Source organism: Malaclemys terrapin, chromosome 7, assembly GCF_027887155.1.
Source record: "Malaclemys terrapin pileata isolate rMalTer1 chromosome 7, rMalTer1.hap1, whole genome shotgun sequence".
Taxonomy (NCBI): domain Eukaryota; kingdom Metazoa; phylum Chordata; order Testudines; family Emydidae; genus Malaclemys; species Malaclemys terrapin.
The window spans coordinates 121556047-121582415 of NC_071511.1; the positions used below are offsets into that span (position 1 = coordinate 121556047).

A 26369-nucleotide genomic window follows, 5' to 3' on the forward strand; every position below is an offset into this window, starting at 1 on the left:
CAAAATAAATAAATGTCAACGCGTGGCTCCGTAACCATTACCCAGGCAATTAAACAACGTCGAAGGCTTGCGAGCCACAGCGGCTGGATTTATAAACAAGCGTCAATCTTTGCCATCTCCCCATGTTATTAATTAATGTTCTCAGAGTGCCCTCAGGAAGCAAAGCAGCAAGTATTATTATCAAAGTCATTAAGGGCCTGCATTAGGGCTGTCAACCCCCCAGGACTGTCCTGGAGCCTCCAGGAATTAAATATTAATCTTTTATTAAAGATTGTGTCTTGTGAGGAAACATCCAGGAATACAGCCAACTAAAATTGGCAACCCAGGCCTGTGTTTGCTATGTGAATCACCAGGTCAGACCCAAGACTGCAGGCGGTATTGATAACACCTAAGCCAGGACATGTAGTCCCTAGGTGCGTGTCTATGTTCACGACATTAATTTCAGCAGGGGAAAATACACAGTGTCAAATGTGGTGTAGCGTTTCATTGCCTTTGTAGGGTTTAATTCATTAATATTAGCCATGTGCTTTGAGATGGGCAGATGAAGCGGGCTAAATGCTGAACCAAATTCTCTGCTACATCCTCGCAACTCCACTCATGTCCATGGGGCTGCATGGGAGTACTTGAGAACAGAATCAGACCTTTATCCACTAGAAAATGGAATGTGCCCAACTAATTTCAACCAACAGCCAACATGGACAGCAATCACATTCAGTCACGGCTGCCGTGGGACGCTGCAGGTCAGTGGCTCTGTAGCCTATATCAAACTGCTGGAGCCACGGAGTGGCATGGGGTAGTGTGGTGATGTTCCGTTTACAAACAATTCAGGAAATGAGACAGTTTTCCTTTGCTCCTGGAGTCTTTACATAACGATTCCAGGAGGATGTCTGCTTGGAGAGTTATTCCAGTATCCTGCCTGCAAAGAACAACAAACAGGAGAACACAAGGGCTTACTGGCCCCCTGAGTGATCAGGTCCCGTTCCAGCTGGGTCATTTCCGAGCTCTCTCTCCGTAGTTGCGGCAGGTGCCTGAGCTGTGAAAGCTGACAGATAACCCCCCATGGGCACCACCAAAGGGACAAATGAGGCACAATTTCTCCTCTGGTCAACAGGAAATGTTTCTCACTTCAAAAGAGAAGAGAAACGTATTCTCTGGTCAGTGGGGGCTTGGGTTGGGAAGAGATTGTTCTGCAGAACTCTGATTCCCACAGGGCTGAGACAGTAGCATTTTAAGGGGTAAATTGATGCTTCTCAAGACAGGCAGATGTAACCAACTGGTCAGTGCATGAGATTTGTGTCCCTTGGTGCCCAATGCATAGAGGAGAAGGGTCTCATCTACAGAGCCAGGCTTTTTAGCTCCTGCTGTACAGACTGGAGCTCTTAGCAGAGGAGGTCACTGGTTTAAATCCCAGCGTCAGCAAAGAGGAGCACCCATCACATCACACCGATTATTTTGAAGGGGGATATAATATTTGAGATAGAGAGGGGGTGAAATGCTCTGTTTAGGTTTTTCAGTCCATAATGGACAGTGTCAAACCCCGTGTTGCCCTGTCAACATCCAGCCAAACTCCCGCTGGAACCAGCACAGGATCTCCAACAGATGAGGAAGGAGGATATGGAGAGCTCCCAGCTCCTGCTCTGCCTGAGTTGCGGGGTTTGGTGGAAGGGGTTTGGCAGGGGTTAGACTCCACCCCACTGACGCCAGGGAGGAGCAGGGCAGATGATTAATGATTTGTACTTCAGTCGCTCCTAGGAGCCCAGTCACAGGCCGGGATCCCATCATGGTAGGGGCGGTGCAGCTGCATTGACAGGCAGGGCGGCAGTGGACTCAGGCCCAGGGCTGCTGAATCCCACCACATCCCAAATCCCTGCCCTGAAGATGGCCCATTGGACCTGATCCAAAGGCAATGGGCCTTTCCATTGATTCCAAAAGGCTGGGGATGAGGCCTACACGCAGCCCAGCCCCTCACCCCTGGGAACCATGCCTCACAGTATGCAGAGCTCCCCTCTTGAGCTCCTCAGCTCCTGCTCCCCATCGTGGAGCACACTGGTCCCAGTGAAACCAGGACCCTATGCAAACGCAGAGGAATGGACTGGATTTACCCCCACGGGGCACATTACTGAGATCTTCCCCTTAGCGCGGTGGCCCCCAAACTGTGGGGCGCAGCCCCATAGGGGAATGCGGAGGAACATTCGGGGTTGGGGGGCATGGTGGACCCAGGACAACCTCCACAGGGGGCAGGGAGGGAGCACCACCCAGCCCTGCTCCGCTTCCCAGCTCTACTCTGGTCCCTCCCCCAGCCACAGCCCTGGCCCCAGCTGCGGCCCCAGCCTCAGACCCCTTGCCCCTGTCCAAGGGGCATCCGTGTGCCCACTCCCAGCCCTGGCTCCGGGGGGGAGGGGCAGAGGCACGGACAGGAGTAAGGGGAGGCATGACCCTGAAAAGTTTGGGGACCACTGCCTTAGTGCTACAGATACACAAAACAGCAGCTGCACACAAAACACCATCTGGCACAGGAGAAAGCGTGCAGACCAAAGAGAAAATGCTGTGGGAGAATCGCATGCAAAGAGTTTATCCTTCAGAAATCTATTTATTTAAATGTATGTATCTCCCCATACCCCTAAGCATTTGTATGCTGTTCGGTCTGCATGCTTATCTAACTAGCATTTCAATTTCAGGGGAACAGCAGGCTTCATTAAAGTTCTCTCAGCTTTTCAATTATCAAACCCTCTTTTCTCCGGGATGAAACTTATTGTACGCCGTCCCAGCTTGAGAACTAACAGATTTCCATGTATACTTTAATCAAGATGGCTCTTCTCTTGTAGCAGGTGCCTACTGAGTCAAGATGATGCAAGTTCAAAAGCCCTAAAGGTATAATTTGGAAGGACCTGTTAGAGTTTGTCAGCGACAACTCTAAATACCTAGGCAATAGAGTGGGCCAGACATTCACAGGCACTTGCACGAGCCAAACAGCGTGTGCGCCAAGCTCCCTTGATGAATCCGTGCACAAATCAAATATTTGCCCACACACATAGCCCTAGGAACGCAGGACTGGAAGGGACTTCCTGGGTCATCAGATCCTGGCATATCATCCACGTCATGCAGGTATCACACTCCAGATTAAAATTAGTGAGGTTGTTTCCACCACTCTTCCTGGTGGGAGGCTGTTCCAGAACCTCACTCCTCCAATGGTTAGAAACCGTCTTCTAATTTCCAGATTAAATTTATTCATGGCCAGTTCATCCCCATTTGCTCAGCATTGTCCCTTAGCCTCCACAGCTCTTCTCCCAGGAACCTAGGGCCAGAATCTGATAGCGTCTCTCTCGCTGAGTAGCATCTCACTCAGCAAGTCACTAGGAGCGCTCGTGGAGTGAGACACCTTTCAATTTGAGGGTTATGCTGTCTAGGAAGCGGTTAACGAATTTATAAGGGGTTAACAAATGATTGGCAGAAGCATAGGCTCGGGAACTTGGGCTGTGAGGCCAGGTTTTACATGAGACTCCGCTCCTGGCCCCCCACGCGGGATCCTGGCTGCTGGATCAGCTCCTGGAGTCCCGGCTGTTGACCCTCACACCCGGGGTGCCCACTACTGGGGTCCCCGCTCCAAACCCCGTGCCAGGGGGCCCGGCTGCCAGCCCAGCACCCGGGACTCTGCTCCTGGCCCTGCCCCCAGCCTCAGCCCCTGGCCACTGCTCTGTTCCCGGCCCCAGCCCCAGCCCCAGACCTGCCCCCAGCTTCAGCCCCCTTACCCCTGTCCGGCTCCCTTAGAACCATCTACTGGCGTCCTTAGAACCTTCTAGAACACAGGCTGCTCCTGCCAGTGGCTTGTAACGGCAATCGCTCACTTAGGAATCCTTTATAAACCACCCTTTTTGGAAAGCGTGGCCAGTGTGAGCGAGCATGTCAGAATCTGGCCTCTAAGTGGCCATGAGCATATGCAAATGCTCCAGCCCCAATCCTGCAGTGAGCCCTGCGTCCACGTGGCACTCCACTGCCTTCACAGGGGTTTGGTTCAGGCCTTGCTTGCTGCAACCAGCTTGGTGCTGATGAGGTATTCCAGCCGCTTACAGCGCATTACAAAGCAGGGCGTTGTTCAGCGTGCCCATTTCACAAATGGGAAAACCAAGGCACAACCAGGTGAAATGACTCGCTCGTGGTCACACAGTGAATCGGCGGCAAAACCTGGATTAGGACCTGGTTGGGGGGGGTTGATTTCGGCTTAACCCACTGGACCATCCTAGTCCTTATGCTGACAAGATCTTAGAAAAATTCTAGCCCCTTCAGAATATTTGGCTTGTTACTAGCCAGAAAGAAGAGAGAAAAAACAGAATTGAATCTGAGCCCACTGCATATTGTTTTCTCTGTGTGATAGGAGTGTAACTTGCTTGTAAAGTGTGTGTTGCATCCACCTCTTGTGGCTAACCCACAGAGACAATAACAGTCTGCTACTGCTGCGAAGCTAATGGAGTTACTCCTTTAGTTCAAGTGGTAGAACTGTGTGCTTTGATGGAGAAGGTTCAAACCCCACTGGAAACCCCTAGTGGAAGTTATTATAGCGCCATTTGCCTGGTTGTGGCAAGGAAGGATGTAAGGCTTTGAGGTGAAGAGGCAACCATCACTGATCTTGTAAGGTGCATCCCTGAAACATCATGGTGTGAAGGACAACGGCTTAGCTTGAGCCTTGAATCCCCTGGCTTCTGCCTGGATGTTACTTAACTGAAGGATTCTCTGTATTAATGAATCAAGTGGGAGAGACCTTAGCATCTCATTATTGTGGCCAAACACCATTACTTTCCTCTTTTATTTGACCGAAAGCTCTATTTCCTCTTCTGCTTGTGCTGCATCTGGAGACGAGAGTGCTTGTCAGCGATCAGAAGAGAGGGGTCTCATTCACAGAAGAATAGGAACCTCAGCTCTGAAGATAATTTCTGTAACAACTTCAGAAGTTGGGCAGGTCAGTCCATTAGCCATGCTCCGACATCACCCAAGATACAAGATAGAAGGTGATGCTAATTTAGAAAGCAGTCAGCAATTCCACTCGTCTACTGCAGGCACTGAGCCTGCTGCCCCCACACATCCATAGAGCAAGTGCACTCTGTAATGTGTAATGCATATAATTATTGTATGTTTGTTCAATTAAAAGTTCAGGAGGGCTCCAGCTTCAAAAGGAGACATTCAGGCTCATGGCTTGAAAATACATCAACCCTGACATCTCTTTGTCATGCACATCGCTTGGTTAAAAAATAGGGCGGCTTTAAAGTTCTGAACCATATCCCGCTCACCCAAATTCTGGTGGAGGTTCTGCACTAGGAGTCTGGTTTGCCTCACTGTAGATTCCACGCACTGAGATGCTGAGCGCCTTGAACACCTGTTAATCTCAGCGGGAGCAGAGGAAGCTCAGCCCGTTACAGCGTCAAGTCCTGTAGTCATGAGGGCCAACTGTGAAGTTCAGACCTACATCCCCACTCCCCTGACGTTCAGTAGGTGGAGGAGATGGTTTGGGCGGTGTCTCTAGTGCACAGGCTTCTCAAACTTCTTCTGAGGGAGAACTACATCTTGAACAAAGCAATCTTCTCAAAACCCACCCTGAGCTCCCGATCCCATTTGTGCTCACCAATCTCTCTCTCTCTGGCAACTGCAGCGGGATCTTTAATGGGGTTAGTAACATTAGCAAAGTATCTCTGTATTTCTGTCAGTCGTTCATGAGATGAATGTGTTGTCCTTTTTGCATCAAGTCAATCACACTGTCTCCTTCTGTTCTTCACTCCAACTCCTTGTCCCATCTGGTCCCTGCTCCCTTTGCTCCTCCACCATCTGGTAATCCTTCCTTCCCTCCCTTGCTCCCATACATGTTATCCATCCTCTTGGCCTTCTTTACTATCACCCACAAACCCCTCTTCCTGGCCCCAGTGCTGACACACCCACACCAATAAAAAAAGTATCCTTTTGAGTAATCCCCTGCAACTGCTGGCCAAATTATACATGGACATTACAACCAACACCCATTGTAATCAACGAGGCTGCGCAGGATGTCACTCAGGGAAGAATGTTCATAAGAGCTCAGCTCCCAACATGATGTTTGTTTCCTTTTTTTTTTTTTTTTTTTTTTTTTTTACATCTGGTCATTTACTTTGCTACCTAACGGAGAGCCAAACTTGTCAGAAAATCTGATCCAAAGTGTGTAACTCAGGAGGCCTCAAACTTAAATGCCCGTTGAAAGCAGGTAGTGACAAAATGAAGGACCAGAATCATGTGATTTCCCCAGCCTTCTGTGGGCCACCACAAAGTGCTCTGAGCAAGAGTTTATTTGATCTGCTCCTTAGTGTTCTGGGTACCTATACTGCACAACCAGCAGGAGGAAGAAGGATCCACTCCAGAACTGAGAGATCTTAATTATAATTTGGACAATTCCAGCTTAGCGCTCCCCCCCGCCCCCCCGAATATTCTCAAAGCAAGGGAAACAGCCTTACCACAAATGCCGGATAGGCATTGATGTGTGCTTCATGGCCACAAGTGCCCCACCCCAGTCGAGATACCACACATTGTATTCTTCCTCGAAGATCTGGAAACAAGTCAGGTATAGTGTGAGCTTTTCAAGCCATTTGAGGCCCAGAGAGCAGCTGGAAAGATTTGCAAAAGGCACACAGCTCCCTTTCCCCACATATGACTGTACCTGTCTCCATGAGTTTCCGGCATCAGAAGATATGAACGTGCTGATATCGGTATATGAGAGTTCAGAGCCAACGTTGCCTGAAACACAAGTAGATTTCATAAGTTCTTGTGTGGCAGGAGCAGGGAAATCACATTTTTGCAGGAAATCAGGGATAACTGGTTTAACCAAAGTTTTTTGTTGTCTTAATTCCAGGATTATATAACACCATGGAAGGGAGGTGGAAGGATTAAGATAGAAGAACATTGCAAACAGTAAAATAGTAAAAATGTTTTAAAGTAAATAGCTGAGAAAGACTGCTTCACTGGTTTGCTTTTACTCCAAGTGACACACTGTGCATTTGCAACAACATGAGATACACATGTCTGGACTGCTCCATGTTGAGGCCTACATTTTCAGGAAAATACAAACACAACTGCATGTCTATTGTGTTCCATGGTTGCAATCGTGACAACTGTGTATGCAAATCAGTCATTTTTCTGAAAATTTTGCACCAAAGCATGCCTCTGCATTCTCCTAGCGTTTGCAGTATTTTGACATGGAAACATTTAATTCTTCCTATCACCATTTCTCATGCAAATTCAAGTGAAAAGGCAAATGCACATGACCCAAATCAAATTATTCATACTGCCTTCACCTCATCAGAGCTGGAGTTCAAGAGTGAACTCCTGGTCCCATTGGAGTCAATGGTGAAACTCCCGTTGATTTCAGTGGGCTCAGAGTGCACCGCAGGATTCTTCCAAAAAACAAAGGGACCAACGTACTGATCTCATAAGCACCTAGCAAATAGCACCTCCTGCTGCGTTCACTAGTGGCTTGTGGTGAAGCCTAACAGATGAGGCTTATGGTGAAATTACCAATATCTCCCTGTCAAGGGTTGGCCTGTTTCTGATATGAACTACACCTTGGTGGAGCTAGGATGTAAAGTACGACCCAGGACCAAATGAGCTGGCAATAAAGGTAATAATGATCAGACCACAGCAATGTCTTAGACAACGGTGACTGTTCTTCTTGATCAGAAACTGGGCACATTGTAGTGTGAGCAGAAATGGACAGGTTTTGCCTGTGCGCATTTTTATTTTGTTAATTCAGTGCTGATGGAGATTACCACCCTGATAGCCCTGGAGGCTGAAGTCTTCTTGTCCAAAGTAGCAGTGTGTAAGTTACCCTATCTTCCCATTACCCTGGAGGAGCCAGCTTCCAGAATAAACTTTCTGTTCAGACTCCACACAGTTATCTGGCTTTCCTGCCAAGAAGATTGCTAGTCTGTGCCCGTCGGGTTTCTGTAGCATGGGTGTCTGTACCCTACAAAGTAGACTGAGGGAACTAACTCAGTCACATATACCACTGAAAGGCCCTCAAATGGTAATGACTCACAGACAATATGAACACTGTTGGGGGTTGAACCAATGGATGAGACTCCACAGCACATTCCTTATCCACTGATCCATAAAATTCCCTCTCCCTACAGAGAAGATATTTTTAAAACTATGGCATAATTTTCCTGATTTTTTTTCTAAAGGAGCTAATATTTTTCCACTAAAAACAGTAAGAAGGGAAGATTCACTCCTACACATCTGTAGACTCAATAGGAGCACAATAAAAACAGACTAATGAAAATGTTAATTGCGCTCCTGACATTTAATGATGGAACATGAGGAATTAAAGCCCAGATGCATCTTGACAAGCTCCCATCAGCATCAGAGACTATATAACTCGCCAAGTTGTTGTGACACTCCTGTTTCCAAAAATAAAACCTGAGGAACAGGGTTGCGCCCGATACGAGGTGATTCAAAAAAGGTTTTGGTATCAGTATTAGGAACACAGGAATTACGACACTCCCTTAGTCCTTTGGTCCATCTGCTCCAGGCGTTCAGACTTCATTGCTCTGTGACCCCCTTCTGACAACAAAAATTACTACACGACCCCAGGAACGGGGATGGAAGCCAGAGCCCACCCAAGCCTTGCCAAAGCCCAAGCCCCACCACCTCGGGTGAGGGGGCAAAGCCAATGCCCAAGAGCTTCGTCTCCAGGTGGAGGGGTCTGTAACCTGAGCCCCATCACCCAGGGTGGAAGCATTGGGGCTTCGGCTTCAGCCCTGGGCAATGGGGCTCAGGCTTCAGCTTCCGCCCCAGCAAGTCTAATGCCACCCCGGTGAGCCCATTAAAACGGTGTCACAACCCAGTTTGAGAACCACTGATCTCCTCCACTGTCCTGTGACCACCAAGAGTGGCCAGTGCTAGCTGCTTCAACTGAAAGTAGAAGAAACCCTGAAATAGGCAGTTTTGGGTTGACTTGCCCATAGGCAAAGTTTTCTCTTCACCCCCAAGAGTCAGAGGTTGGCTTATGCCCTGAAGCTTGACATTCAGACACCTTCTTTATAGGAACTGCCATAGTGAATCACGTTTTGCTATTGCCATTTTCATCTCTAAGCCTCGAGGTCTGGAAACCAATTGTCCAACTGGGGTTTATGGCTGGTAGCAAAGAGAAGTGAGTTCTTGCTTGCTGGAACTCCATCACTACCATTTCCAGATAGTTTTGTCTCTATAGCCCTGATACATGAATCCCTTCTTTCTCCCTTTTAGCCTCATTTGGACCTCTGAAGTCAACTGAAAGACTTCCATTGATTTCAATACAATTTGGATCAGACCCTTGGTCCTGACAAGCGTGGAAAGAGACGCTGATTCATAGATTCTAGGGCTGGAAGGGACCTCGAGAGGTCATCGAGCCCAGTCCCCTGCCGGCATGGCAGGACCAAATACCGTCTAGACCATCTCTGATAGACATTTATCTAACCTACTCTTAAATATCTCCAGAGATGGAGATTCCACAACCTCCCTAGGCAATTTATTCCAGTGTTTAACCACCCTGACAGTTAGGAACTTTTTCCTAATGTCCAACCTAGACCTCCCTTGCTGCAGTTTAAGATACGTGTCTCTTCTCTGTTAAAGAGTCAGACCAATGATCTTATATCCAGGCTAGCGCTCCCACCATTATTATTACTGGTGGAGCTGCCACAGTGGTAGTGAAAGAGTGGGAGCTTTCCCAGGGAAGCAGAGCAAAGACAAGACCTATGAGGCTAAGTTTGTGATGGGTAATCTGGATTGTCTGTGCTGATACAGTGCAGCTGTTGACCGTGCTTAACAGAAACAGATGTGCCAATTCCCACCAGGTTAAGCCTTTTATTGCACAAGGCAGCAACACAGAAATGATGGCTCTGCCTTTTAAAGGTTAAGTGTTATACAAGTGAAGCTTTCATCTCATGCAGTGACAGCTTGAAAAGAAACTCCTTGTCTAGTAATCTAGACCATTGCCTACGACCTCATTCTCTTGCTGCCTCTGGCATCTTCTCTGCTTCCTAGAGAGTTCAGTAGTCAAGAATAAAGGCCACTTTAAGAACTGTATGAGCCATGACCGTTTATACACACTCGCTGTGAGCTGCCAGCACCTGACAGTTTAGTTTGGATAAACTTTGCAAAGTTGGGATGTTTAACCCAAATAACCTGAACCTCTTCAATCTGGAACACTGAGCTAGAAATCTTGAGGAGAGGATCTTTTGCAAAACATGGAGTACCTTCCTTGCTAAAAGCCAGGCCATAAATACTGCAAGAGCATGCTCTCTCTCCGGATTTTGGTTCAATTTCCAGTGCCAGCTGGAATATAGAAGCACAGAAGTGCACGAGAATGGAGACAAACCGAAGAAAGAAGAAATGGATCTGAACCAGCATCCTGCAACTGAACTTCCTGGAACACTGGGGTGTTTAGATGAAATTCTGAATTTTATAGATTGACCCAATCTAACTAAAGGTCTGTTCAGTTTGAATTTGGACTAATGCTTGAGTACAATAGAACTCTGATTTTATCCAACAGCTGGTATACACATCCCTCGTCTGCCCCCAGCTCCCACCAACAGGGGGGTGAAGGGGAAACACCGGGGGTAAAACAAGAGCCCAGACACACTTCCTTGTATTACCATTAATAGGAAAAATAATGCCCTTGATAGAAAGAGGTGGGAGCAAATTGTGAAAGCAGCCACCGACCTCCGTGGTCTGTAGTGCCGGGGAGGGAGGGAGCAGGACACACTGCTTACCCCAGTGCAAATTCACACTGATGACGTGCTAAAATGAAACAACTGCAAGCTAAAGCTACAATTAACTGCATAAAACCTGCTCAGGGTGTAACAGCCAGAAACAACTAGGACTAAACTACATTAAGGACAGATATTGCAATTCACTGTAGTAGGACTGCTATGGGCCTTTACTCACTTACTCACTGAGTAATCCCATCACAGGCAACAGGACTACTCAAGTGAGTAAGTATTAGCCAGCATGAGGGAGGGTTCCGCTATGGGTCCCTAGGTAAAAAAAAGTACATTAAACTGCTAGCATGTGTGTGAGATTACACAGCAGCTTTTTCTACTGCATTTGCAAGCTCTCCCCAGTGACAGTCATTCCGAAAGCGCTTTGTTACCCCCCAAACAGTTCCCACAGAGCTAAGCATTGTGGGAGCTTCAAGTCTTACGTCCATCCTGATTAGGCCACCTACTGTGAGCAGGCAAATGAAAACAAAACGGGGCTGCGATGGTTGTCAGATGAATTACAATGGGTCGGCCAGTCGGTGGCATTCGAGATTCCAACAGGCTGTCATGAAAGCCTTGCAATCTGCCAAAGCACCAGCCCAGAGCAACCACACAGAATGCACCGTCCAGGGCCAAGGTGGTTCATTAAGTGTGCGGCACAGCTAGAATGTCACTGCAAATCTCTAACTTCATAAAAATAGCCTCTCGGTTACACTGGGCCAGATCCTCTGCTGGGGCCAATCATTTATGCCAGCCAAAAATCTGGCCCAGCGGGCGAGCCTGATTCTCCTCTCGCTCACTTGGGCGTAAATGAAGAATAACTCCTCTAAAGCCAATGGAGTGGCATCAGTGTAAATCTGGTGCAAATGAGAGAAGTCTGAGGCCCGGTGTCCTATCTACACAATCACACGAGCACAGATACACACCACACATGAACAGGCATATGCATGTCACATACAGGACGCCCATACCCACCTGAAAAACTTCACAGCTATGTGACAAAATACATTCCTCATGGTTCCTTGTCAGCCTCACCTTCCCTCAGATCACTAATCCTTACCCCCCACCCAGCCAAGATAATCTTTGTCATTGCAAACCACTGAACAGCTAAAAGCAGCAACAGTTTAGTAGCTCTCCTGAAGGAGTCTAGGTAAGGTATGGCTGAACAGGGGGAAAGCACAGACAAAATTGATACCTGTAGCCACCACAAGCCCGGGAGCCGTCTCCTTGCTGGAGATACTTCCTGATGTGTATGGATTCTCTGAGATTTGCAAATGCAGGTGCAAGGAACAAAAAGGCTGCCGAGGGGAGGAAGTGGAGAGAATAATCTTTAATACACAAAAACCAAGATCAGAGAAAGAGTGAGCGATCAGCTTCTGAGTGCTGGCTAGTTATGCCAATATGCTTCTAAAAATGGCCCCCTTAGCCACGAGAGGTCTCAGTCACACAGAAAAGTGTGTATGTTGTGTTATATATTTCCTCCCCACTCCAAAAAAAGAAATGAATTGCATGCAAGAGAGGAACAGTTCTGCTGAATCACGGGAAGGGGAGTTCACGCTTGGGTTTTGTTGTTGTTTTTTAAAATCAATATGGTGGTCTCATGCAGCTCCCTGTCAGATCTTTTCAAATTTCAAATTCTCCAGCCTGTGTGATCCAGAAGGTCAGACAACAGGATAACCATGATCCTGTCTGGCTTTACAATCTATGTATTTATGAGAACAGAAACTGACTTAACTTCCTCAGTACCCAGTCGTGCAAAACCAGACAGGAAACAAACAGGGAAACATTGGGACCCGATTCCTTTTAAATACGTTGGGCCAGATCCTCAGCTTGTGCAAATCGATGTGGGTTCACTGACCGCAGTGGAGCGACGTCAGTTTACACCAGTTGAGGATCCAGCTGCTAAACGGGGTTCCATTTCGGAGCATTTGATCCTGCAGTCCTCATGCCGGCCAGAATGCCACTGGCTTCAGTAGGGGCTTTGCCTGCATGGGGGCTAAAGGACGAAGCCCGGAATGGTTTGTCAATTCCATATTGGAAAAGTTCTGCCACTGACCAGCTGGCAGTGTAGAGGACCCCCTCTCAGATCGGTGTCTGGAGCCTGCAGCAAGCGCCAGTCTCTGCCCTTGTTGTAGGTGATGAAAGTCTTTATCTGGTCCTCTATCTTCTTATTAGCCAGGAATATGCCTTTGATCCCTGCTACCTAGGAAAAATGGAGAGAGATGGAAAACCACATCGGGCGAACAGGCAAGAATAAGGCTCCGTCCGGGACTCTCAGGAGGGCGAGCTCTCTGCAAAAAGGCCATGCTACCACTAGAAGAACAGGGGGAAAAAAATCAATTGCATTATTTCTAATGAGGGCAAGTCTGGAAGGTGTCGACATGGCCGCTAAGGGACTGCTGCAATCTCAGTATGCAAGAGGAAGGCGGGGTGAGGGATGCTCAGGAGGTACACGCCCCTTTCAAGCTGCCCACCTCTGTTGGATCTCCCTGCATGGCAGCAGAGAGGGTGGCAGGATGGGCAGGCTACAGAGGAATATGAGCAGGCTTGGGGATCTGTGGGTATGTCTGCAGATGTACTGGTGCGAGGGGGAATACACTCCCAGACCACACTACTAATGGCTGGGGGAGCCTGCAGGGCCCCTTATACAGGATATGTCTACATGGCAAAAGCTGCACACCAACTAACGTAGCTGAGTCCAGCACATACCCAAGGGCCGTGCTGGGCTTACACTATCCATGCTGAAACCTGCTCTGTGTAGTCTTCACTGCTATTGTTACCAGGGCTAGCTGGAGTCAAGCCACCTTGTCTACACTAGCCCATACAGAGCATTAGGTATGTAGATGTGCCCTGTGAAAGGAGACACAATGGCTATTCCAGCCGCTAGTTCTGTGTCCTGGGAGCGGGCTTCCATTACTTTGCTTGTAAGCCCCTTGGGGGCAGGGACTGTCTTTGTTCTGTGTTTGTACAGCACCTAGCACAACGGGCTCGTGGTCCATTCCTGGGTCTCCTGGGTGCTCTGGCAATACAAATAATACATAAAAACAGCAGCACTCCACCCTCCGCGCATCAGCACCTGGCCAGGCTTTGGAATTCCCCTCCAATATAAAAGAAACAATTCTTCTTGTTTTGTTCCAAGACAGGCTTGGGAACGAATGTCCTCTCTGTATTCACAGGCCAGCTACGGCACAGCCAGCAGCGGTGCAAGATTCCCCGCACTGCGCTGCCAACGTGCCTCACAGTGATACTGACCATAGTGAGCAGGGAAAGGATCTTTGAGAGCGAGATTGGGACCGTAGGCTCAGCCTTGCACAAGATGCGGTGCGCAGGCTGCAAACAGGGCAAGGCTGTTTGGGGAGGACTTCTTAGAAAAACCTCTCTCCAGGAACTTTCCGCCAACAGGAATGCGAAGGTAGTCCAGCAATGTAATTTACACTGCAGTCAGATGACTGCATTCCTTATAAACAGCCTCTCTTCGGTGAATGAGGAGAAATCTCTCTCTCAAAAGGTAAAAGATCTCAATGAAACCTACAAGAGCGACTGCCTGGCAGAGCGGCTGACATCATCTGATGAAAGATAGAGACCTGTTTTGAAAATCCACAGGGGAATTCAATACTATCCTATCAAATCCTATGCAAAATTGCTGCTTGAAAGACTCCTCGCTGGATTTTTCTCATCTCCTGAGGAATTCTTCCTCAACAGATGAATGCAGGATCTGTTTTTTTAATGACAGTAATTTAAGAGCCTGAGATTTTGCCACTTTTGCTCATATGAGGTGGTCCCTTTCTCTAGCTCCAATTCAGGAAAGCATCCCTAGTCACAAGGGTGCTTAAGCACATCCTTAACTTTAAGGACATGCTTAAATCCCCTCAAAGTTGCAATGCTCAAATACGTGCTGAAGTGTTTTCCTGCACCCGGACTTCTGTGGGCAGTCCACAGGGATTACTCAAGAGAGTAAAGTTAGGCACATGTGCAAGCGTCTGAAGGATCAAGCCCTTGTCTCGCAGAGTACCAAGGGGAATTATTCTGATTGGAGCCTCTGGGCACCGCTGCAATCCTTTGTCGTGAGGCTTACCAACAACTTGACAATGGCCAGGCAGCTGGTGCATTGAGACACTGCTTAGCGTACTGGCCAGCACTGTTGCCTTATTCTCTCATAAAAGCATAAGAACGGCCACACTGGGTCAGACCAAAGGTCCATCCAGCCCAGTATCCTGTCTACTGACAGTGGCCAATGCCAGATGCCCCAGAGGGAGTGAACCTAACAGGTAATGATCAAGTGATCTCTCTCCTGCCTCCATCTCCATCCTCTGACAAACAGAGGCTAGGGACACCATTCCTTACCCATCCTGGCTAATAGCCATTAATGGACTTAACCTCCATGGCTTTATCCAGTTCTCTTTTAAACCCTGTTAAACCCTCTCTCCTCTGTCTCTCATCTTCGCAATGCTGCCTTATGCTCTCAGTATCCACCTGCCATCTCTCATCTTAGACTGCCAGCTTTGGGGGGCAGAGATCACCTTTTTGTTGTGTGTTTATACCTAGCACTAGGAGCAGCGGAAGTGCCCTAAAAGTGTGTGTGTGGGGCACAGGGCCTCGGACTGTGGCCCTGTCCCCATGCTGCACCACCCCCGTGGCTCCGCCTCCACCCCGCCCCTTCTCCCTGAGCCCCCGCCCTCATGCCACCCACTCCTCCAGAGGCCCCGCCCTCGCACTGCCCCTTCCCCCAAGACCCCACTGCCTCTTCCCTGGAGACTCCACTCCTGTGTTGCCTCTTCCCCCCAAGACCCCGCCTCCCACTCGCTCCTCTCCACCCCCTCTGCCAGTAGAAAGTGGGAGGGTCCCGGCCTAGCACAATGGGATCCTGGTCACAGACAATGCAGATAATAATAGAAATAACATCTACAAATAACAATGTGATTTGACAAGATTAAACGGAAAAGTGCCTCTTGCTGCCCAACCTGAGTTAAAGTCAGATTTCAGAACCTCTTGGGCAGGGTTTCCCAAAATGCTCAGTGTTGGCCTAACTCTGCTCCCACTGTAGTCAAAGGGAGCTCAAGCTAGGCCAGGGCTGAGCGCTTATGAAAATACAGCCTTTCATTTTTCATGATGAATCTGTGCTTGATGGGACAGAGAATCTGGGGGAAATATGAACCTTGTACTTCACATGAATAAACGGTTTTCTTCTTCATTTGCAACATAACATGATTGAGGAAGCAACAAACTCCCAAAATTCCCTGCCCACATCTATCCCAGCATGCATTTCACCTATCCCGGCATGCACTGGTCCAGCATAAAACGTTGAGTTCTTCAGGGACCAGCTCCATTTTAGTGCACAGGGAGGGCAGAACATGTGTTCAATATTCCCCAAATTCCTGGAAGGATGCTAAGAGGTTTATACACACATCTGTACTGGCAGATGACTCCTGTCTTATGCAGGGGTGGTCCTACAAGGTGATCTTGACTACATACCTCATAAAGGTCAATGATGATGTTTCCCTCCAGTCCCCGGCTGCTCTTCACATTCTCCAAGGCCAGCGTGAAGTAGACCCCTCGGGTGTCAGATATATAAAGGTTGTACGTATCGTTCTGGTTCCACTCCTGCACGGCTGCAAACACCTGATTCTCATCCGTGCTAATAATATGCATGTCCTATTAGAGGAAGACAAAAGGTCTATTACCGTGAATCTCTATATTTCTTTGCCCTTTGGGACACATAGTAATTACTGTGACTTATGAAAGAGTTGAGAAGGAGCATGAGTTATAGAAGACGTTAAACAATTTTCCGTTAGACCAAGCCAATAAATTACCACCAACGTGACTTTGCTGGGGCTTTTTCAATGGCCACCGGGTGGGTAAAGGGTCTCTGCAGTCCTTGTTCTCAGTAGCTTCAAGGAGTTCCAGCCAGCTTCATTTTTTATTTATGAATTTGAAAGTCAATTTTATCATGCCTGAAAGATTCATGAGCTGTAGCCTGAAATCCTATCTTTGTCCACCGAATAAGGTATACCAAGAGTAGCAGCAGTGCTAGCTTCCCCCACGCTACAAAAGCCAATAGGCTTGAGTCCTGAGCAGGAGGGGAACCACTTGTAGGAGGATGGAAAGAGATCAAATCTCCACCACATCTCTCCTGAGACTGCCAACCTAGGAATCCACTAGCTCACTTCATGTGGGCCACCAAACAGCCACCTGTCAACCTGAGCTGGATTCCAGCTGGTGGCCAAGACCTGAACGGCTTCATGGCCCAACACCAATCTCCCTCTTTTAGTTTAATACTAAGAATTTTTCCAAACATCACTGATGTTGCTTAATATTCTCTTGGAGAGGGCATGTTTCCACATTTCAGAGGGCAGATCAGGCTCTAGGCCCATTTAACCCTTGCCATCGCTGGTAACTCAGCCAAAGTTGGGGTCACTCAGGGCTCATCTAAACCAACAGTGTGGGGCAAATCTACAGTGCATTAGTGTGCCATGCACTGATTGTCCCTGTGGACTCAGGTATCATGCACTACATTTTCCTAGTGCACACTGATCTACTCCCATTTGAAAGCAGGCAAATTAAAGTAAACCAGGGAAATTCTAGTGCATGGCAGCTGGGTCCACAGGGACAGATAAGGCATGGCACACTAGTGCGCTGTAGGTTTATACAGCAGCTTGCCACAAACTCAACTGGTGGTCTAGACAAACCCTTAGTAGTGACGGTGTTTTTTGTGTTGCCAATGGCATTTTGGCAAAGTGGGGGATCCTAATGTATCTATTTTAAATCTCTGGGAAGTGAATTCCCCAAGATCCCAAGGAACCTCAATTAATTCCCTTTTCTACTTCTGCGCCAGGGAACTTTTAATACCAGCTCATCCACGGATATTGTGGGACTTTATCTTTGTCCTCAAACACACTGTGTTTACCCAATGCCCAAAGAGGAGGGAGAGACGATGAGGTAATTTATCTGAGTGTACGTCTACACTGTAGTCAAATGCGTGAGTGCAATGCCAGTCAGCACACCTGTGCTAGCTTTAATCTAACTAGCACAGCGAAAAAGAGCAGGGAAGACGTAACAGCATGGGTGTCAGTGAGGGGCTGGACAAATTCACCCGGAGCCCTGCCTATGGATTCACATTGATTTGCTCACACTGAGGACCGTGCTGCTGTATCTTCACTGCTAGCAGAGCTAGCTAGATTAAAACTAGCATGGATTTGCCTACCCACACTGCAATCACACCTGCAGCTGCAGTGTGGACACACCCTGAAAATGGGATGACTGGGCAACTGAATCTTCTGTGCTATCCTAAATGGATCGTTTAGGAAGATTAGATAGGGCTGTTACAGGGTAGCCTCAGACAGCCCCTCAAGGTGACATGAGGGGGGAAGTTTTCAGAGCCTCTGCCCCTAACAGGTCTGAGCTTGCTCCTGTGAAATTGATGGGAGCTTTGCCACTGACCTCAATGTGGGCAAGATTTGAATCAGGATGCCTGGTTCATATCAAATGTTTTAAAGTCCTTGAACCCTAAAAATGTATTCAATTCACTCCGGCAATGGACTGATGAAGCAATGTAAGAATAAAGCAAATCACCCCAGCAACTCCATCTATTTGACCAGTGGCAGTGAAAATGTTGCATTATCCATAACGGTAGCCTAACAAATATCCATCTCTGGCAGGATTCATTAATCAACAGCTGACAGAAGAGTTATTATTGCAAGAGATGATTGTACTGGCGACTAAAGGCAGAGTAAACAAGGCTCCTTTATGCTTCTAAAAAGACTTCGCTTTGACAATTTGCCTAAAAGCAGTTTCCATTTTTAAAACGACAAAAAGCAGTCATGGTTCTATACAGCATATCAGTTCAGAACTAGAGGGCTGCCCCACACCCCTTTCCACAGAGGCCAACAATCCATGATAACATCAGCCAATAAAGGACATCGATAGTGATGCAGCTACTGTCTCACGTCTCCTGTCATATCAGCATGGGGCATCTTCTGACGGCAATCCATAAAGTGGCCGCATAGACACTGCTTCTCTAGGATATGTAGCTGGATAGTTCCCAGTTTTTAATGGGGCATCCCAGTGATGTGACCAGGGGTGCTCCAGGCACCAGCACACCAAGCATGTGCCTGGGGCGGCAAGCCGCGAGGAGGGGGGGGGCACTGTCGGTCGCCATGAGGGCGGCAGTCAGGCTGGTCCCACTGGTCCCGCGCCTTCGGCAGTTTCGGTGGCAATTCGGCTGCGGGTACGCCGAAGGCGCCGGAGCAGCTGACCTCCCGCAGGCATGCTGCCGAAGGCTGCCTCACTGCCGTGCTTGGGGTGGCAAAATACATAGGACTGCCACTGGATGTGAAAGCTGTTTCCAAAAACTGTTCCAATCTACTGAAGAACGGCCATGAAAAAATATTTTTGCATGGTGATGGTGGCCAAACACAGCGCCCCGTGGTTGGAGCTAATTGGAGTCCAGTGTGGGTTTGTTCAGATTCAGTATGCGGAAGACAAGGAGCTAATCCTCTGCTGCTGCTGAGATGAGGCACGTGCCCCTTCTGCCCCAGGACCAAGAGTGCATTTCCTAATCTGTTAGCCCGTCCCAGCAAATGGTGCACTGAAGAATCCTATTACACCCTGAGGAGGCTATTCTCCTCTTTGTTGCTTTAGGAAGTTTGTCCTAATATCTCACCTCAATCTCCCTTGCTGCAGATCAAGCTGATTACTTCTTGCCATACCTTCAGCGGACATGGAAAACAATTGATCACCATCCTCTTTATAACAACCTGTTACAAGTCTGAAACCTGTTATCCTGCTTCCCCTCAGACTTCTCTTTGCAAGACTAAATGTACCCCATTCTCTCAACCTTTCCTCATGGGTCATGCTTTCTAAATGTCTTAGGTATGAAACACAGAGCTTCATAAGGCACGTGCGAGAGACAAAATCTCCACCTTAGGGAGAACACAGCAAGACCTGTGAGAGGTGTTAGATGCAGGCAGATCAGGTTATAATTGGCTCTAACTTGCACTCACCACTAGCTGTAACATTCTCCGAGTGCAGATGGGTGAATTCTTCCCGGCCTTTGTAAGTGTCACCGAAAGGCAAAAAAATGTTCCCAACCTGTTTCTTTTTCCCCAAAGCCCCATCGATTAATCTAAGTGAGGGGCAAACACACCAGCATGTACTTTTGGGGGACTAGCTTTTGGGTCGATCCTCAAAACCTGAGTGACCATAGCAAATGGCAATCAGCAGAAGTGGATTCCCTTGTAGCTCTGGTCCATGTCACAAACAAACCACAGCACCTCCGCTGTGCTTTTTAAGATGCTGCACATCTCAAGACTGTGTTGATAACAGGTTCATTTACCTTTGGTAGTGAGTATTTGGGCAATTTAATTTGAGCGAAGGGTTCCCTTTTGTACGACACATAGTAATTTGCTCTTCCACCAGCAGTCACCTGTATAAAGACAAAAGACAGACACCGAATACCCCTTTGAATACACACCATGCTGATACTCCCCAGCAGGGCTCAGTCACTTGTCTTTCAGCTCAGAAATGCCTACTGGGGCTGCAAACATTGGTATAGCATTTCCAGACCCGGAAGGCCTGAGATCTGACTTATTAAAATCACGTTGTTCCAAATTTCATCTCGTTTCCCCACACTTCAGTTCTGACATGATTCTAACAACAGATATGCTGCCAGCCATGGACGAGGGGCAGGAGAGTTTGGTAGTGAAGGACTGGGCCCAAGGAGATAATCCAGGTTCTCTACCACGGACTCCCTGGGTGACCTTGGGCATATCATTTAATCTCTCTGTGCCTCAGTTCCCCTGGTAAAGTGGAGGTAGTAATACCGCCTGCTCTTGCCTATTTGCACGGTAAGCTCTTTGAGACATGGACTCTCTTCTAAGGCTACATCTACGCTACAACCGCTACCATGGTCCAAGTGCATCGAGGCAGCTGCACCAGGGGCGTGCTTCTGGTGAAGATGGTCTAAGTCTCCAGGAGAGAGCTCTCCTCTAGAGTTAATGACTCCACCTCCCATGAGCGTTTAGGTTGGTATAATTTACGTCGCTCAGGGGGGTTGATTATTCACCCCCGAGTGACGAAAGTTATACCAAAGTAAGTTTTAGTGTAGACAAGGTCTTATTATAGGCATGCCTACACTGTAATCAGGAGGTGTGATGGCAGCACATGGAGACCTAACTGAGCAAGTATGTACCCAGCGTCCTGGACAGGCAGAGCTGTAGTGGCACCTCCAGACAGCAGTGAAGCCATCCTGTGAGACTGTGCCGTGCCTAGCCGAATAGCTCCATGATCTTGGAGTGATCTGCAGTGCAGCCAGAGGGCACGACTATCATACAAATAATAAACAAGACACATCAATCCTTTTACCATCTGAAAATTGAGTTCAAAGCTCTCAGATGCTTTATATAATGTGACAAAGTTCCTCCTCTATCTTGGTGGGTCCTGCGCTTATTGGCAGATTTTCTTGCCTCGGGGATTCACCATGTGGGTTGGGGAACAAACCAGAGACCTTCCCCTCTGGAAGAACCCACAGTCCAGGTCAATTGGGAGGTTTGGGGGGCACCCGGGCCCGCCCTCTACTCCGGGTTCCAGCCCAGGGCCCTGTGGACTGCAGCTGTCTATAGTGCCTCCTGTAACAGCTGTATGACAGCTACAACTCCCTGGGCTACTTCCCCATGGCCTCCTCCAAACACCTTCCTTATTCTCACCACAGGACCTTCCTCCTGGTGTCTGATAACACTTGTGCACCTCAGTTCTCCAGCAGCACACACTCACTCTCTCACTCTCAACTCCTTGCGCCTCTTGCTCCCAGCTCCTCACACTCGCACCACAAACTGAAGTGAGTTCCTTTTAAAACCCAGGTGCCCTGATTAGCCTGCCTTAATTTGATTCTAGCAGCTTCTTCTTAATTGGCTCCAGGTGTCCTAATTATCCTGCCTGCCTTAACTGGTTCTAGCAGGTTCCTGATTACTCTAGTGCAGCCCCTTTTTCTGGTCACTCAAGGAACAGAAAACTACTCATCCAGTGACCTGTATATTTGCCCTCAACCAGACTCCTGTACCCCACTGGTCTGGGTCTGTCACAATAGCTAAAATAGTGGTTTCTCGGAAATAACATTGCCTTTGAGATAAGGCGGTGGGGGGCGGGGGAGAGAGATGAAAGTAATCAGAATGATGTGATCTTATGGACTGAATGCTCACTACCTGTCAAGGCTAGGTATAAATGCCATACACTGATGAAGAAGCAAGATTCTCAGCTTTCCAATCATATGTTACATTCGTTCCTAGCCCCTGATCATTTGTGAGAGATTGGATTTTATACTGTCATTAATCCCTCAGTCTTCCGGGGAAGGTTCTTTTTGGCATTGGTCCAGGGCTGCCGATGCCACATCTCAGACCGGTGCAATTTCCATTCTCGGATGCTTTGGCAAGCGTACAGATTTTTAGATAATACAATACACAACACCCCTTTTATTACACAAAACATGATTTACTGGCTTTTTAAGTTTCCAGTAAGCAAACAGAAAGGACATAGATTCTCCCACAAGTAATTTTTCTTCATATCTGGCAGTGATATTTCCGAATGGGCTTAAATAGTATATTGCTATAGCATCAATTATAATCTCAGCAATGATATCATCTATAGATGGGGGCATTTTCCCCTAGAGGCCCTGCCACTCAAAGGTCCTGGTAATACTGGTTGCATGCATCGTGAATTGGTTATCTGACGAGGACGAGGCTTTTCCATTGACAACTTAAGAGGAGAAAAGAAAAACCATTGGAAATACAGCAAAACACAGCCAAGTAGAATTCTCTCCTTTAAGTGTTTGTTGTTATTATTAATAATAGCCTCGTACCTAAAGGCCCCAACCAAGACAAAAGAATGATCACTGTGCAAACACATAATGAGAGACAAGACACAGACAAGATGGGAGGGTAAACACAGACACAGAGCAGTAAAGTGACGTGGGCATGAGTGCACCTTGGTGGCACCTGTTGTCTGCCTGTAGCACTTAATAGTTTAATCTCCTGGGGATACGTTGGTCTAATTCTGGTTGTTGGGTTTGGTATGGGGGTGACTGGCTGGTGTTTAATGGCCTGGGAAATACAGAAGGCCAGACTAGACAGTCTTTGTCCCTTCTGGGTAAACTTTATGAATTCCCCAAGGTCACAAAGTCATTGGTAGATTCAGTAAGAGTCACTGGTCATTCAAGATAAACTCAAGAGTGGCCAAGTAACATCTCCAGGCCATAACCTCCTGATGTGATGACGGTGCAAGCGCCATGAGGGTTATTTCAGGAGGACAACCTTGCTGCCTGGCCGTCACCCCATCACAACAAGGGTTACCCTGGAGAAAACAGGGTGGGTGGCCACTCAACTCTCAATTTGTATTTTAAAACCAAAATTAAGACCTATACTAACTATAAGCTCCTCTTGTATCAACTACATAGAGCCAACCTAATACAGTCATTCTCATTATTCCCCAGGCCACACTAGACTTTCTCCTCCTATCCTTTCTCGTGTTGTTGCCTTCTATTGCATGAGCCAGATCCCCAGCTGGTGTAAATCAGCAGAGTCCCATTGATGTAAATCAAGTTACGCCAGCTGAGGGTCTGGCCCAGGATTACATCACCAGCTAGTTACCATGGCGCACAGAACAAAGGGAATGAATGCACTCAAAGACAAGGGGATCACTAGTCAGGATTCCTGAGTTCAATTCCCAGCTCTTCTGAATAGCTGTAACACCATATAAGCAAGTAACTAAGGTGTTTTGAAATGAGGATAACAATATGTATGTCCCTCACAGGGAGGTTGTGAGACTCAATCAGTGCTTGTGAGCACTTTAAGGTCTTCAGATCAATGCTATGCAGATGCAAAATATAAAAATAATTATTCACTAGGGTATCTGCCACAGTAACTGATGAACAGATGCAAAACTGGGGCTTGTACAACTAGGATAGGTCCCTCTGCATTAGCTAGACTCCTTTTGAATTTTGTATCTGGTGCTTCACTTTGGCGAAAACTTGAACTAGGGCCTACTGTGGTCTGCAGGTAGCAGCCCTACAAAGCCAGCGAATGGGAAGTCTCCCGCTATCTCCACCAGCAAGAGCTATATAAAGCTTATCTCAGCTGGGACCTGATTTTTGCATGATTTATACCCATGCTAATAGAGTCCCCAAAAATTATCAGCATTCATGAAGTCTGGTAATCGCTGTGGTAGGGAATGAATTTAGGGTGGCCCCTTTTCATAGAATCATAGAATTGGAAGGGACCTTGAGAAGTCGTCTAGTTCAGGCCCCTGCACTTGTGGCAGGACTAAGTATTATCTAGACCATCCCTGACAGGTGTTTGTCCAACCTGTTCTTAAAAATCTCCAATGATAGAGATTCCACACCTCCCTAGGCAATTTATTCCAGTGCTTAACCACTCTGACAGGAATTTTTTCCTAATGTCCAACCTAAACCTCCCTTGCTTAAGCCATTGCTTCTTGTCCTATCCTCAGAGGTTAAGAAAAACAAATTGTCTTCCTCCTCCTTGTAACAACCTTTTAAATACTTGAAAACTGTTATTATGTCCCCTCTCAGTCTTCTCTTCTCCAGTCTAAACAAACCCAATTTTTTCAATCTTCCCTCATAGGTCATGTTTTCTAGACCTTTAATCATTTGTGTTGCTCTTCTCAGGACTCTCTCCAATTTGTCCACATCTTTCCTGAAATGTGGCGCCCAGAACTGGACCCATTACTCCAGTTGAGGCCTAATCAGCGCGGAGTAGAGCGGAAGAATTACTTCTCGTGTCTTGCTTACAATACTCCTGCTAATACATCCCAGAATGATGTTCACTTTTTCTGCAACAGCGTTACACTGTGGACTCATATTAAGCTTGTGATCCACTAGGACTCCCAGATCCCTTTCCGCAGTTCTCCTTCCTAGACAGTCATTTCCCATTTTGTAGGTGTGCAACTGATTGTTCCTTCCTCAGTGGAGTACTTTGCATTTATCCTTATTGAATTTCATCCTATTTACTTCAGACCATTTCTCCAGTTTGTCCTGATCATTTTGAATTTTTAATCCTATCCTCCAAAGCACTTGCAGCCCTCCCAGCTTGGTATCATCTGCAAACTTTATAAGTGTACTCTCTGCCATGATCTAAATCATTGATGAAAATATTGAACAGAACCGGACCCAGAACTGATCCCTGCGGGACTCCACTCGTTATGCCCTTCCAGCATGGTTTATTTTAATTTATTCTGGTGAACTTTTCCTTTTCCTAGAAACAAACTTGCTGGCACTGTAAATCCAGGAGATTATTATAGCTGTTTCCGCCAACACTGCTTTTTATGATGAATGTCACCCAGTTATTTGCTCTATGGTCATCAGTCGTGCTCAGCACAGAATTAGCCAGGTATGTCTTTTTCCTTCTCCTTTGCTAATGACTGACTCATTAATATAATTTTCTGGATTTCTATTTTACAGGTTTAATTGTGATGTTGGCCAGTGGAAAGGATTCCTTCGACAAAATGTGTTTGCTATTAAACACCTCAGTCTTTCCTGAGTTGTGTTCTCTCTTCCCCTTTCCAGGTCTGGCTCTACCTCCTCTTCAAATCTGTTCTCACTTGTGTTTCCAGAGAAGGGTTGGTTTGATCTTGGTTTTATTTATTTTGGTAGCCGCATGAGAACATGGGAAACTTCCATAGAAAGAAGAAATTACATATGCTGGCCCATCACACATCATTACTCACTTGACAGTTCCATAGCCTCTATTTCAAGCAAGTAAACAGAATTATGCAAGAATTACTATGGAATCCAATCAGTTCTGAATTTTCTGTGGTGTGAAAAGAACAACGCTCGACTCCTGCACCCGAATGCTATATTGAAGGAAATGCCTTTTCATCTTTTTTTTTTTTTTAAGCCTAAGGCAGAAGAAACTTTGCTTAACCAAAAATTACACAGGCCATTTGACAGGAGCAAAGGGACTGGGAAAAAAAATGCAGCTGCCTTTGGTTTTAATATAGAGGCCTGGTAGTCAGGTCCCAGTATCCAAATTTTCACTATGATTCAAGTAGCCAGAAGTGGCCCTCAAAGACTACAGATCCCAGCATGCATTGCTTTATTTTGTTCTCAACAGCCTTGTTACTGGGAACTGTAGTCTTTAGTAGCCACCCCTCTTTGTGGTCACAAGTAGTGTTCTACAACAACATGAGGTTCATAGCTCCAAGCTGGCTTGTAATCACTGTTCTAAAGGGGGTCTATCCTCTTCCCGATGCTCAGATAATTTGAAGAAATGCTGAAGGAACACACGTGCTAGTAGCCAAGCAGTGGTTGGAGCTGGGCATAGCACAGGCAAAGAAGCAGTCACACAGCATTGCTAAAGCTGTTTCCTAAGCTTAGGGCATGTAAGAAGCTGGAGGATTAGATCCCAGGCCTGCAGGGCTCTAAATGACTGACGCTTCCACACTGCCAACCCGCAGCCACCGCAGACCTGCGATCCATCCCCTATAAACCCTGTGGGGGGACGAAGCACCACAGGAAGTGCCAACCACAGAAGATCCGATTGACAGCACCCCCCAAAAACTGTGATTGGCCCCAGCACACTATTTAAGCATGGAGGGAATTCCAGGAAGCTATCTGGG

General features: G+C 47.3%; 1 protein-coding gene across 1 annotated transcript in view; it reads right to left on the minus strand.

The window, feature by feature from the left end:
- Positions 1-26369, minus strand: part of SORCS3 (sortilin related VPS10 domain containing receptor 3) — a 471405-nt gene that overhangs the window by 76814 nt on the left and 368222 nt on the right. The window contains exons 8-13 of the mRNA XM_054036301.1: positions 20080-20169; positions 16221-16400; positions 12805-12951; positions 11944-12046; positions 6674-6750; positions 6471-6562 (exon numbers count right to left, since the gene is read on the minus strand). Coding sequence (XP_053892276.1) covers positions 6471-6562; positions 6674-6750; positions 11944-12046; positions 12805-12951; positions 16221-16400; positions 20080-20169 — 689 coding nt within the window. The remainder of the gene's footprint in view (positions 1-6470; positions 6563-6673; positions 6751-11943; positions 12047-12804; positions 12952-16220; positions 16401-20079; positions 20170-26369) is intronic.